Source organism: Diachasma alloeum, unplaced genomic scaffold (genome assembly GCF_001412515.2).
Source record: "Diachasma alloeum isolate Michigan unplaced genomic scaffold, Dall2.0 Dall_scaffold_00521, whole genome shotgun sequence".
Taxonomy (NCBI): Eukaryota; Metazoa; Arthropoda; class Insecta; order Hymenoptera; family Braconidae; genus Diachasma; species Diachasma alloeum.
Window position 1 is genome coordinate 96,500 of NW_021680653.1, and position 13,990 is coordinate 110,489.

Below are 13,990 nucleotides of genomic sequence, written 5' to 3' on the forward strand. Positions count from 1 at the left end.
CTGGAATTAGGTGAAAGGGTCAAAGGAAGGGTTACGAGGGTTAGGTGCGGAAACCAGACATGAGGGTCACCAATGTACCAGAAAGATAAGTCAACTTATCCTTTTCCCATCGGTTCCACTTCGGAAGATAAGTCAACATATCTTCCAACAAGTTAATGCACTTCTCACTTTTTCTTCATACTGGGGTCAATTTTTGTTTTTTCGCTAAATCCCCTCGTGGGTAGTAGCAGACCATTGTTGGGAAGCGATTTGGCCAAAAAACGCATTTTCGAAAAAAATGCACTTATCCTAGTTTACCAATTCACAACAGATTTATCACCAGAAGTCGATTTGGATTTTTATAATACTATGTATAATAGTTTTATGATAATATGTATAGAGATATAGTAAATTGATGAAGAACTTGAGATAATCAGACAACATTCGCCACGAATTATTTTGCAGATATATCTGGAATAGGGAGAGTTTTAGGAGAAAATGTCAGTACATTTTTTCTCGCATGACATTTAAATAGTCTACAAAAATTATCTCCAATATTGTCAATCTCATCTCTAAGATATTTACAAATTAATTTCCGAACTTGTTCCGGTCTTCTTTTTAGCATTTCACGTAATGAATTCAAGGTTTATCATGAAAATTTAACATTATTTATTCGTTGCTTTCAAGGTGAAAATATTCCTGAAGCAGCACAAAGAGAATTACTAGAAGAAACGGGAATTAAAGCTACATTCAAATCGTTAGTTGCATTCCGCCATGCTCATAATTATGCATTTGGCTGTAGTGATATTTACATAGTGGCCAGAATGGTTCCTGAAACACTGGAAATAAAAAAATGTGATCGAGAAGTCTCTGAATGTATTTGGATGAAGGTATAAAATTTTATCTCCTAAGAAAGTGGGGAATTCTTCTATCTAGCTACTCTTCTCCCAAATTTCAATGATACGAAATCTACAATTTTGACCATCCTACCATGTTTTTCAGTTGGATGAATATGCGAATAGTCCAGAGGTCCACAAGCTTAATCGATTTATTGCTAACAAGATGATGGAGTATCTACAGAATCACATCGAAATCGGACTCATTCATGGACAACATCCCAATTCGACTGAGCCAATCTGGATTTACGCAATTACTGATGATGACAATACCGATCTATCTATTGTTAATTGACTCAGTTATTAGTACAAATTCTCATAAATAAATATTTCGTAATTAAATTTAGTTTTTGAAGGCAACTAAAGCTATTGTCCGTGGGTGAGAATTCAAAAAATTGAATATAAAAAGTTAGCGCTTTGACTTGGAAATTTTTGTGAATTCACGGAATTCCATTTGAATTCAAATTCTATCAATTTTTTTGCTGACTCTACGGAAAATTTCGCAGACTTGTCGCGTGATTTTTCGAGGCATACTATTTGTTAGAATAAAGTTGTTTTATTTTTATAGATGACTTATTCAATTGACATTTTTTTGCTTCCGAATGGAACTTTTGTAATTGGGATTTTTTCGATTTCCTAATTTTGGGTGGAAATGCCTAGAAATATCATGAGACATGAAGAAGAAATGTTTTTTAAAAATGTCTATATGCATGTGTGTGCACATTTGTGTTCGTTTGTCCAGAACTGTGCCCATAACTCGAGAATGGAAATGCAAAGGTGCTGAAATTCTGGCTGCGAAATGGTATTCCTGATAGTCAAGGAAAACCACGTTTTTCGTGTTTTTGGCTTCAAAATGCCCCTCGCACCACAATTTTCATCGGATTCAAACTTTCCTTTTTTCAAAATGTTCGTTAGATTCCATAGAATAAAAATATGTATTTTTTTCAAAATTCAAAATTTCAAAATCTCGGGCGGAAGGCGCCAAAATTCGAACATTGCTTTGTTTATCATGAGCATCAGTAGACATTTCCTCACAAAACCCCAAATTTTCAGCATATTTGAATATGCACTCCGCCTAGTCTGTAATTTCTCATTGAATTTGGATTCAATTATTGAACTTACATTGATGAATTATCCAATTTTCAAATTTTGGCGCCTTTCGTTTAGGTGTGTCTCGCTGACTAAATCCGCAGTTACAGTTACTGCCACTGCGCGCAGTGTTGTGTTGTATAAGTCGTATTAGTAATATAATTTCCCCAACTATTCCCTAGTGGAGCTCGTGCTCCGCGGGAATTATTCGAACTCAACGTCAAAATGTCGCGTATTTGATTGATCAAAATATATGTAAATAATAGAAAATAAATTTATTTAATTTAACAAATACCCATGGGAATAAATTGAATTTAGAAAAGGATAGGAACTTGAAGACATAAATGGAATATTCCCAGATGTCTAGACACTGTGACAGCCCGAACGAAAAGGTGACAAATGGTTATTGTTTAATGACGCCCTTCGCGAAACTAAAATTTCCTCTTCGAAATTATTTTTTCTCGAATTTCTTAATCCCATCGTAAAAGTCTTTTCTAAATGGTCTGTATGACCTTCCAATTTCCATTAAATTTCTCTCTCGCTCCCTGTTTATTGTCAACCTCGTTGTAAAGTTTTTCATTGGTCTTCGTACGCCCCAGTCGCCACAAAGAGACCTTTCCGAGTAGAACCCTATCATAAAACCATTGACAACTTTCCTTAATGAGTCTAGAGACTCCCTCAAATCCTAAGCCGGGAGAAAACGTCCTCCCCTTCTTTTCGCCCCCAAAACTTCTCTTCTCGATGCCAGATGTTTTCCTTCCCCCCTTTTTGCCACGTTGGGCCCTACGTCACAAGCGACGCCACTAGAGAGTAGGTGGGTCCTAGAGGTCAAGCGTTGTCGGGGTGAAAAGGCCAGCCCTTCGGAATAAGTAGCGCTGTGATTGGCTCCCTACCACGTCTTAGGGGTTGCAACTTAGACTTAAGAAATTTCTGTAAAGTAGCGTAAGAACCAGAAGCTAGAAGTAAGAACACTCCTGTCTCAACGTTCGAAGAGGAAACACTTCCTCTAATTGTAATTGAATTCTTGAAGTCTCCGAATAATTTTGATTCAAAGTACAAAGTTTTAAAAGTGAAATAAACCGAGTGGCGACAACGTTATTTTGAACCTTCCCGCTTCCAGTGAGCAGAGTGCTTTAGCGCTCCACGGGCAACTTTTAGCGGACAGTCCCCGAAAATGACAGCGACTCGTCCGCTATTTTTATTGTCAGCGAAACACACACCTAACCGAAAGGCGCCAAAATTTGAAAATTGGATAATTAATCAATACAAGTTCAATAATTGGATCCAAATGCAATGAGAAATTACAGACTAGACGGAGTGCCTATTCAACTATGCTGAAAATTTGGGGTTTTAGGAGGAAATGTCTACTGATGTTCATGATAAACAAAGCAATGTTCGAATTTTGCCGCCTTTCGCTCGAGTATGTCGCTGAATTTAGCGGACGAGTCGCTGTCATTTGCGGACTGTCCGATACGAGTGAAAACCCACCCGCATGGTTTCTGAAAAGCTGTGTGGGGGCTGTGGAGCTACTTACAGCTAGCAGGGGGAAGGGGGGAATGCAAATTTGGATTATTGCAATCGCTTGGTGGTTCGAAGGTGGTCAAAGGTAGTCCACTTTTAGTTTTTTGGTGGCAAAAATCAATTAATTATATATAATCACAAATATCACCTGCAGCCAGCGGGAGGGATGCATCTTTTTGAAAAATTCAACATATGAATTTATATGTAGAATCCTGTGGTGGTCAAAGGTGGCCCAACACCAAATTCATCCGTTCATTTTTTCAACTGATAATAAATAATGTTTATCGGGTCTGTCTTACCGAGAGGTACTCCCCCCACCACTTCCCACTCCGGACCCTTTAAATCATTTCGGAGCACGTTTGAAGGTTACAAAATCTACAGTGATAGAATAGTATATCACGCAACAAGTGCGTAATGGGTTTTTCGGCTCATGGGAAGTTGCGGAAAATTTTTTCTCTCTAAATTCTAATTCTCTTAGAATTCTTTAATGCCTAAAGGAGGTTAGGCGGTGTATGAGGTGAATTTGAGAGTGAATTTCTGTGGTTCCCGGTAGCTTAGTCGGTAAGAGTGCCCGGCGCGTATCTGGGAGACCCGGGTTCGATTCCCGGCTGGGTGAAGCGGAAATTTTTTCTCTCTAAATTCTAATTCTCTTAGAATTTTTTTTTTTGACCTTTGACCACCACAGGATTCTACATATAAATTCATATATTGAATTTTTCAAAAACATGCATCCTTCCCGCTGGCCTCAGGTGAAATTTTTGATTATTTATAATTAATTGATTTTTACCACCAAAAAGTTAAAAGTGGACTACCTTTGACCACCTTCGAACCACCAAGCGATTGTAATAAACCAAATTTGCATTCCTCCCTACCCCCTGCTAGCTGTAAGTAGCTGGGCTGTGGGCCATTTCTATAATCCCCCCTCCTCTCTCAGCCCCGCTGATAACAAAGAAAAATCTAAATTATTGGGTAAGGTTAGGTGTCCACAATTTTTATGTGAATGATCCGCAAAACACAAGTGAGAAACACATCAAGTTCCAGTGCTCCAAAATGTGAAATGGCGTAAAAGTTGGGGGGCTAAACCCGAACATTGAAGAATTCCGCGAAAACACCTGACTAAAATAAACATTAAAACTGGAATTGTGGAGTGCGCAGTTCTTTGAGTGTGTGTTGTTACTCTACAGCGCTCTGTTTATTAATCTAGTTTATTAATACTATATTTAAAATGAGTAAAATGTACTCAACTGCTAATTTAACGGATAAGGAACTCAAGGAACAGGGTAATCGTTTATTTGGCCTCCACAAGTATGAAGATGCAATTAATTGTTACACAAAAGCTATTGTAAGCTCACAAAAGTAACGAGAGAATATTACGTATTTAGTAGGTTCGTTAGTCATGTGACGCCCAAAATTCTGCAATCGTTGATATTTTTTTTAGATAAAAAATCCAGGACAGGCTCAGTATTTTACGAATCGTGCATTGTGTCACTTGAAGCTGAAGAGATGGGATTCTTCGTGCCAAGACTGTCGACATGCTTTAGATATGGACCCTTGTTTGGTCAAGGGGCATTTCTTCCTTGGATTAGCCCTCCTGGAGATGGAGTCTTATGATGAGGCTATTAAACATTTGCAACGAGGTATTTGTAACGACAATAAAAAATTTTCATCTGCTGCATTCTCATGATAATAAGTGATACTATAAGGAAGTATCTGTATCAAAAGAATTTTAGAAAAGATCTGACATTTTTTTTCTAAAAAAAAACATTCATTTTTTAGATAACAATGTAATTTGATGAAAGATGTTATCATTTAGATTATTTAATTCATTAATCGGCTTTTGAGTTAATTATTAATTAATTTATCAAAATATGGCTCTAGCTGTTGACTTGGCAAAAGAGCAGAAGCTCAATTACGGAGATGATTTAACCAGCGTCCTGAGACAGGCAAGAAAACGTCGATTTCAGTTGAGAGAAGAGCAACGTTTGGCACAGGATATTGAATTGCAAACATATTTGAATCAATTGATTATTGAGGATGCTGAAAGAAGATTAACTGCCCTGGAGGAGCAACAGTCGTCGGTATCCACAGAGCGTGAGGAGATTGGTGGTGAGGCAAATAATGGAGAAGAGGCGTCAGCTAATGCTTTAGCAGCCTCAGTCGCTAGGCTTGAGATTGAAAATAAAAAAGAGACTTCCATTACGAGATTGAACGATTTGTTTGCTAAAGTTGATGAGAGACGAAGGGTAATTCATTCACTCAACTAATAATTTTTACATTATACTGCCCAACTTGTTTATTTTACTTCGACTACTATGAGAGATTATTTTTCTAATTCTTCTAAAAGGTAGAAGTTTAAAGATGTTCACCAGGAAATCTGTTCACTGAAAGTTTTCTGATAGACAAAATTTTCTAGACAGTGTTTTAAGTATGTGAGATGTAAAATGAACTGCATCTCACTTTCAATATATCTCAATTAAAAAATTGTTAAATTTTCATGACAGAAAAGAGAAGTCCCTGATTACCTTTGTGGCAAAATAAGCTTCGAGATTCTGCAGGAGCCAGTAATAACGCCTAGTGGAATAACATACGAGCGTAAAGATATCGAGGAGCATCTCCAGCGTGTAGGCCACTTTGATCCAGTAACACGTGTTCGTCTCACTCAGGACCAGTTAATCCCAAATCTGTCGATGAAGGAAGTAGTTGACTCGTTCTTGCAGGACAACGAGTGGGCTTTGGACTATTAATAAGTAACAAAACCGCCTAATTCAGTGATTTGTAATGCATAATTCATAGAGTAACTTCCTAGGGATGGAACAAATTTATAAAATTGCAAACATTGTATGAGTTAACAATATTTTGAGAAATAGTTGACGGCAATGCGAGTCTCGTTCATTTTTTATGCTTTATTATTAATTCTATCATCACTATTATTTCTACTAGCGTTATCATTATCATTATTTTAAAAGGCTAAAATGTTTCTCTGAATATTGTTGGCTCTTGAATGGTTTATAAAAGTGAAATTCCGTCCACATGCAGATGTGTATGGATCGATCATTACATTCGACGATTTTGTCAATATAAAAGCATAAGTGCTATGCGATGAATATTAAATACTTTGAGAAATGCAATTATTAAATAAAGTAAAATTTATTTTATTCAAACAATGATTAATAGAATTACTTATTATCGTCGTATTTTTATCACGTTAACGGAAGAGAAATGTAATCCATTCGAATGAATCACCAGGTGAAGCCAATGAAAATTAACACGAGTGACATTTATTTATTGGTTTGGCTGAAATAGTGGAATCCTTATGTGTGGAAAGGTGATAATGGAGTTGACTTCTCCTTGGTAAACAGCAGTGTTATGTCTTCCATGGGCTACTTTTATTTTCTACATGGTTTTCTAATGTTTTTTTCACTCTACATATTTCCAATTTGTTTTTGTTTTTTTTTTTCGATACGAAAACAATGCCCGCCATTCCAAGTCCCTCAAATATTATAATAATTTCTTGAAAATAAAAAAAAAATTTCTTCTCGTATACCCTTTCGGGTCTTTACGATTTGTTCCCTTCCCGCCCCCAACCCCGTGTACCGCATTTGCCGAAGGACAAGGGAAAACCTCATTTGAGGGAAAAATCTGCCCATGTACAGTCGTCTCTTGCAAGACTCCCGCTCGACAATGAAACCGTGAGATTTAGAGTGTTACAAATTTTGCCCCCCCCAGCTGGGAATCGAACCCGGGTCTCCCGCATGCCAATCCCACACTCTAACCACACAGCCACCGCCGTCGGTAATTTATAGAAAATAATTTCAACAGCAGAAATCGGATGTTAACTTGATACTTATGGTCATAACTCTTGGATTATTCTTCCATCTCAAGTCGAACCATTAAATCTACGGGTAATTTATGGAATCATCTTGTCAGTAATGATTGGATCTAGGAAAAATTAGCGAGAAACATTCTTTGAAAAAATTTTATCTGCAAAAAATGTCTGTTAATATTTCGCTATGTATCCTATTGTTCTCAAGATGTATAGGTAATCAACTGCAACTAGGTAATAAATCGGTCTATGATTTCACAATTAATTGAAATAAAATGGTGAAACAGGTATGCGATATTTTCTGACACTCATCAACATTTCATCAATAAACAGAATAAAATGAGTTAAAACAAATCAATCTTAATAATGATTAGTCTATTATTTAAAATCTATGAATTACGGTACCTTTTATCTTTTCTATAAAAGTACAAATTTCGATATTTGTACAACTCACAAATATATGGCACATTCTCCCAATTATCATTCAGGGTTTCGGCTTTAATTTTGGGATTGACCTTCAATTTTCACAATCTGTTATGTACGTCAAAAGAAACTCAACCCTAAATTTCCACTCCGATATCTTGATTGATAACCGAGAAAACGTATGTTTAAATTTTTCTCTCCTTTTTTTTCAATCAATTTTCACGGCAACAGTTTTCATTTTATGAATAAATGTCACAAGTAAGTTTTCTTCGGAAATTGTCTGAAGGTTCAGAAAAAAAAATTCCGTTCTCGTCTCACTCTTTTTGGCCATGAAAAATCAAATTTTGAACAAAATTTAGTGTTTTGGTTGTCCAACCTCTCGAAAAATCATAAGAATATCTGATATTTCGCGATTTTTCAGTCGTCCACCCACTCAATGGAGATTTCTTGTTTTTCGTCGAAGAATATGTATTTTTTTGAGTATCTCCACAAATTTTCAACTCGGGACACTGAAAACCAGCCGAGTAAACACATAAAAATGAAGAACGAAGTGAGTTTTCAATTATAATAATATTGTAAATTTCGCGGTTTTCTGACTTTTCGCCGCCTTGATTAAAATTTTGTGCTTTTTGTCGGAAAGTATATACTTTTTCAAGTATCTCTACAAATTTCCAGCCTGCGACGCTCAATATCAGCTGAATAAACGCATGAAAACGAAAAAAAAAAGAATTTTAGTGATATCGTTATGACTATAGTTGAAATATTGAGTGTTTTCGGTCCTTTACCTATCGAATTGACAAGTTCCTGTCTTTTATTGAGGATATATTTTTTTTCAAGTAACATTCCCAAATCGAACACCTAGAAACCCAAAAATTCCGGACATTCTCATAATTATGTCCTCAAAACTCATTTTCCCTTGCCGTTCCCAAGCGCAAAAACATCATATTAAGTGTGTGTCAAACCGAAAAATCACGCATTGGGAGATATTCTAATAATTGAAAAATCTTTTTTTTTCCCATATTCATGCGTTTACTCAGCTGATTTTGAACGTCTCGGACTGAAAATTTGTGAAGATACTTGAAAAAATATATACTTTCCGACAAAAAGCATAATATTTCAATCAGTTTGGTGGAAAGCTAAAAAACGTGAAATTTTAAATATTATTATAATTAAATATTCATTTTCTTCTCCGTTTTTATGTGTTTACTCAGCTGGTTTTCAGCGCCCCGAGCCGAAAATTTTCGGAAATACTCGAAAAAATATATACTTTCCGACGAAAAATAAGAAGTCTCCATTTAGTAGGTGGAAAACCGGAAAACTGCGACAGAGTCCCAATTTGAAAATTTGTGGAGATACTCCAAAAAGTATACACTTTCCGAAAAAAAAAATTTCTTTTCAAGAGGGTGGACGACCAGAAAAACCACTGAATTTTGTCAAAAAATCGATTTTTTGTGGCCGAAAAAGACTAGAACGGGAATGGAAATTTTTTTCCTGAAACTTCAGACAATTTCCGAAGAAAAGTTATTTGTGACATTTATTCATGGAATGAAAACTGTTGCCGTGAAAATTGATTGAAAAAAAAAAGAGAAAAATTTCAACATGCATTTTCTCGGTTATTAATTGAAATATCGGAGTGAAAATTTAGGGTTAAGTTTCTTTTGACATACATAACAAATTGTAAAGATTAAAAGTCAATCCCAAAACCGATGTCGAAACATTGGACGATAATTGGGAGAATATGCCACATATACAACCATGCTCTCATTACGTACAAATTGGACAAGACGATTTTCCTTTCAGTTACAACTATAACTACTGATACACTAATACCTTAATTTGTCACATTTGTTCGACATGAGACTATTTGGGCTACGATGAAATTATTTGAGATAACATGGTATTATTTGAACTAAGAGTAATTTCTGGACAAAATGTCAGAATACTTTTTTTTGTAGAAAATTCAATTTATTGGAAGTGAGGCACGTATGAAAAAATTCCATAGAAAACCTACCGAATTCGCTAGAAAATTCTATTGGAATTCTATAGGAATTCTATGGGATTCTACAGAAAAAATCTCAAGAGAAAAATTCGAACAGAAATTCGAAATTTACTGACTTTTTCTTATCGAATATATAATAGAATCAGCGCAAAAAACAAATGGAATTTTTCAATAGAATTATAATAGAAATCCTATAGAAACCTCATAGAATTCCTAGAGAATTCCAATAGAATTTTCTAGCGAATTCGCTAGGTTTCCTATTGAATTTTTTCATACGTGGGTCCTTCGATATTTTTCTCTACGATCACTCATTATCAAGGTGATTACGTATTCACCGAAACGTCGTATGTAACGCATTAGTTTTTATCACTTCGCTGCTGATGGTTTAAATCTAATTTGATAAATGATCATTCTCTCTGAGAATTTTCATCAACTTAATCGAATGATACTCAAATGTTTTGATCTTAAGTACCACCAGAACAAGAAATCACATAATTCTCAAACTATTCTTATGCCAAACAAGTTTTTAAAATCGTTCCCAACATCCTTCGCATGTAACATCACCGTTTTTAGTTGAAAATAATCAATAGCCATTCCACTCGTTACTTTACAGTCTTTTAGTTGAATATTCATTAATACAACGATCTAATTAATATCTAGATCTCTAAAATATCAAATTAATTTCACTTAAAAGTTCCCAGAAGACCATTCTAAATGGAGCTCATAGATGAAACATGATAATTCTAGTCCTATTCTGTTGATCATCTGGAAAATTAATGAGGCCAAATCAAAAGTTGGAATGGCTACATAAAATTTTTTTCAACATCTTGTCATAGACCATTGTTCTCAATTGGATACATAATTACCACTTAAATGCAGATTCATCTGCATTGAAGGTAATTAGTTCATCACAGTTAGTTCAGACCTAATACTAATTTTCTTTCGCCTTGACCTCGTCACTCTCCGAAGAAATTTCGTTATCTCCGGATACACTAGTTTGTCCATTAACAACAGAAATTATTCCATTATTTTCTGCAATTTGTTCTTGTTGAGTATCTTCTTCTCTTCCAAAACGCGATAATAACGATAATATTACGATGCACGTTATCGATAGTGCAACGATGGGGGGAATCGTCCATTGATAAAAAGCTGGGTTCTTTGATCCAGCAGTCAGCAGTAACAACCAGCCGAGAATTCGTTGGAGATTCACTCCAATTAAGTTTATGTATTTGTTCGTATGTCTCTTTGGAATTCTAACGAGGCCCAAGGATCCCCAGCCCGTAATCACCACCCAGCTCCATAACATGATTGGATCTTCGGTGGAAAGCCTCGATTCGTAACTGAACAAATTCAGAAATTAATTATTTTTTATTGTTCGAATGAATGGAGCGAAACAGAGAGAAAAAACTTTAATTCATCACTTGTACGTAAAGTGAAATTTTATGCACGCTCCGTCTGCGTAAAATCATGCTTTCCACATATTGTGATGAAAAATAGGGTTCGACACTCGTGGCAAAAGTGTTCTTTGACCCTTAGGAAAGTAGCACTCGCCTTCGGTGAGGGCTACACACTTCCCAGGGGTCAAAAACACTTTTACGCCCTTGTATTGTAATATACTAGTTTACAGTAAACACTTGTGAATTTCAGACTTCGCGAGTAACAAATCCTGAAAATGAGTAAAATTTTCATTTATCCATGAAGATTTTTTCCGAAAATCTGAGAGAAAAGTTCCACTTCTCAACGTTTTTACCTTGAATCGATAGTATAATTGCAAGATCTGTCTATTATAATTATATTTCACATTTTCTCTCATTTTGAGGAAATTTTGGTTCCCGAAGATTTTCTACACAAATGTGACTCAACAATTCTAATTAGTAGCCAAAATTTCAGATGTTTATGATAGATTTAAGATAATTTTTAAATGAATATGTCTGAATATACGGCAAATGGAAAAATTGTGATAAAAGCTTTTTTGTAGAACTCATTCTACTCGGCAAAGATTTTTTTTTTTTAATTTCTCTATCTCCTTCAGGTTTTGAGATATTTTTGAAAAACTAAATTTTTTGAGAGGTCAAAATGTTGTTTTTCTCTGCATTCCGCCTATGAGTTTGTGAGAGCGCCAAAAATAAAAATATGTTCTTGTTAGAAAATTTTCTGAACTTTACGATGAAGAAAAAACGTTGGGGAACGACTCCAAATGACCGTCTGAAATTTTCTTTTTAAATTTTCTATGCCAAAATACGTAGATACATAAAAAACATTTTTTTTTTCAAAAAGCTGATAAACTTTCCAACGAAATCTATGGGTTCAATTTTTTTTTATTGTTCTTTGTGGCTCGTAATTAAAATTGAAAGGAAAAAGTTTTTAGAAGAAAAAAAAATTCAAACTTCAATATCACCGCCAATAATTGAATTAAAGAGTTCCGGTCGCGCTTATTTTTCTTCGTTTGGACTATACTTTTCCATGAAAAAATAGAAAAAACGTTTTAAAATTTTGAGGCTATATTTTATATTCAGAATTGGTGGATTCGCTCAAGTATATTTTTAGTACTGAATTTTCTTTTTCTGAAATTGAGTAACTAAATTCAATCAGTTGTTTTTTGTGGTTTCTTTGTGGATTCTCAAATTTTTTTTGTAGCTCAAAACTTCAATTCAAATCACGAATCTAGTCCTTAAAATCGAACTCACCTGAAATTTTTAGCCCATACAAGTACCGAAGGAACTGCGGGAATGGCAGCAAGACTCCACGTGATGAATAATATTAGATGATTCAGGATGTTCGTCTTAGGATTAATATCTTCACTGTTGTCTTCACTACTTTTCCGGGATTTTCGACTCTTTAGGAACTTGTCAAACTTCTTAGTGATGATTTGGAATGAAGACATTAACAATTCCTCCAGATACTCCTCGTACATACGAGTCAACTTAAGCAGATAAATAATAACTGAGATCAACATTGCAATTGCACCACAGCTTGTGGATATTAACGACATCACCAGGAGGCTAGACAGAATGGGGAGATGTTCATAAGTTCCTTCACTGAGGAGCCAATTGTACCAGGACAAAGGGAAGAGTGTAATGGCTCTTGCTAAGAATTTTGCAGCAAAATTGTGAACCAACGATCCTGAGAAAATCACTGTGAAGCACGTGGATAGAGCCAAAACATATAGAAATCCTAAAGATGCGCTGAATTCCACTACTAAATCCTGAAGGATTATCCCCAAGGTCGTTATGAAGTACATGATTCTTGTTCCACTCGCTTCTTCATCGATTCTTGTACTGATGATCAATAGACATAGACTCATCAACACGAGGTATAATCGATCCCATCGATCCCTCACGTACATGCCCATGCGATCGATCATCCCTCCTTGAGCAATCTCGAATTCGTAGGAGTATTGAGGTTCTAAAGTGAATCTCAGCACTGGGGTCGCTGAAGTTTGAATGCGAAAGATGTTTTTCCGTCCGATGTCACTGAAAATTGAGGGAGGAAATATGAGAGTAGTTCATTTGGGAATCACTGGGACTGCGTCGGCATATAGTGATTGCTATGTTAACACTCCAAACAAAAAGTTTGGAGTGTTGACATATCTAAATATATTTCGGATTTAGAGTATTAATACATTAGATATATCAAAAAATTAAATGAAAACATGAAGAAAATAAAATTACGGATGAAAAAATTTAATAGAAAAACCTAGCGAATTCGTTAGAAAATTTTATTGGATTTCTATTGAACTTTCTACCGGTTTTTGGCCGATTCTATCGAAATGTTCAATAGAAAATATTCAATAGAAAAACTCAATAGTATTCGATTTTTCTATGGAACTTATTCCAAGTCTATTGAAATGTTCCATAGAAAATATTCAATAGAAAAAGTTAACAGAATTCGATTTTTCTATATAACTTATTTTCTTCAGATATTTTCTATAGAATTTCCTTCGCTCAAATTTTGCAAGTTTTTTTCATTCTATTTTTTGGCTTCTCATTAAGAAAACGAAACAAAAATACATGGAAAATTTGAGCCGAGGAAACTCTATCGAAAATATCTGAATAGATGAATAGATTCAGATATTTTCGATAGAGTTTCCTCGACTCAAATTTTCCACGTATTTTTGTTTCGTTTTCTTAATGAGAAGTCAAAAAATAGAATGAAAAAAACTTGCAAAATTTGAGCGAAGGAAATTCTATAGAAAATATCTGAAGAAAATAAGTTATATAGAAAAATCGAATTCTGTTAACTTTTTCTATTGAATATTTT

At 35.0% G+C, this 13,990-nt stretch overlaps 3 protein-coding genes across 4 annotated transcripts in view; 2 read left to right on the forward strand and 1 right to left on the reverse strand.

Moving 5' to 3' along the window:
• LOC107042788 (nudix hydrolase 6) overlaps window positions 1-1,440 on the forward strand; it is a 6,600-nt gene extending 5,160 nt beyond the window's left edge. Inside the window, exons 3-4 of the mRNA XM_015263974.2 lie at window positions 667-869; window positions 982-1,440. Of these exons, the coding sequence (XP_015119460.1) occupies window positions 667-869; window positions 982-1,170 (392 nt within the window). The 3' untranslated portion in view covers window positions 1,171-1,440. The remainder of the gene's footprint in view (window positions 1-666; window positions 870-981) is intronic.
• Window positions 1,441-4,322: 2,882 nt separating this feature from the next.
• Window positions 4,323-6,646, forward strand: LOC107042794 (E3 ubiquitin-protein ligase CHIP; the record flags this gene model as incomplete). The annotated part of the gene is given in 4 exon segments (XM_015263979.1): window positions 4,323-4,827; window positions 4,924-5,122; window positions 5,364-5,728; window positions 5,987-6,646. Coding segments are annotated over 4 exon segments (924 nt in total). The 3' UTR covers window positions 6,230-6,646.
• Window positions 6,647-9,986: 3,340 nt separating this feature from the next.
• LOC107042795 (GPI inositol-deacylase) overlaps window positions 9,987-13,990 on the reverse strand; it is a 13,949-nt gene continuing 9,945 nt past the window's right edge. For both annotated transcript variants that reach the window (XM_015263980.1, XM_015263981.1), the window contains 2 exons: window positions 12,418-13,203; window positions 9,987-11,070 (listed from right to left, as the gene is read on the reverse strand). In XM_015263980.1, coding sequence (XP_015119466.1) covers window positions 10,662-11,070; window positions 12,418-13,203 — 1,195 coding nt within the window. In that variant the 3' untranslated portion in view covers window positions 9,987-10,661. The remainder of the gene's footprint in view (window positions 11,071-12,417; window positions 13,204-13,990) is intronic.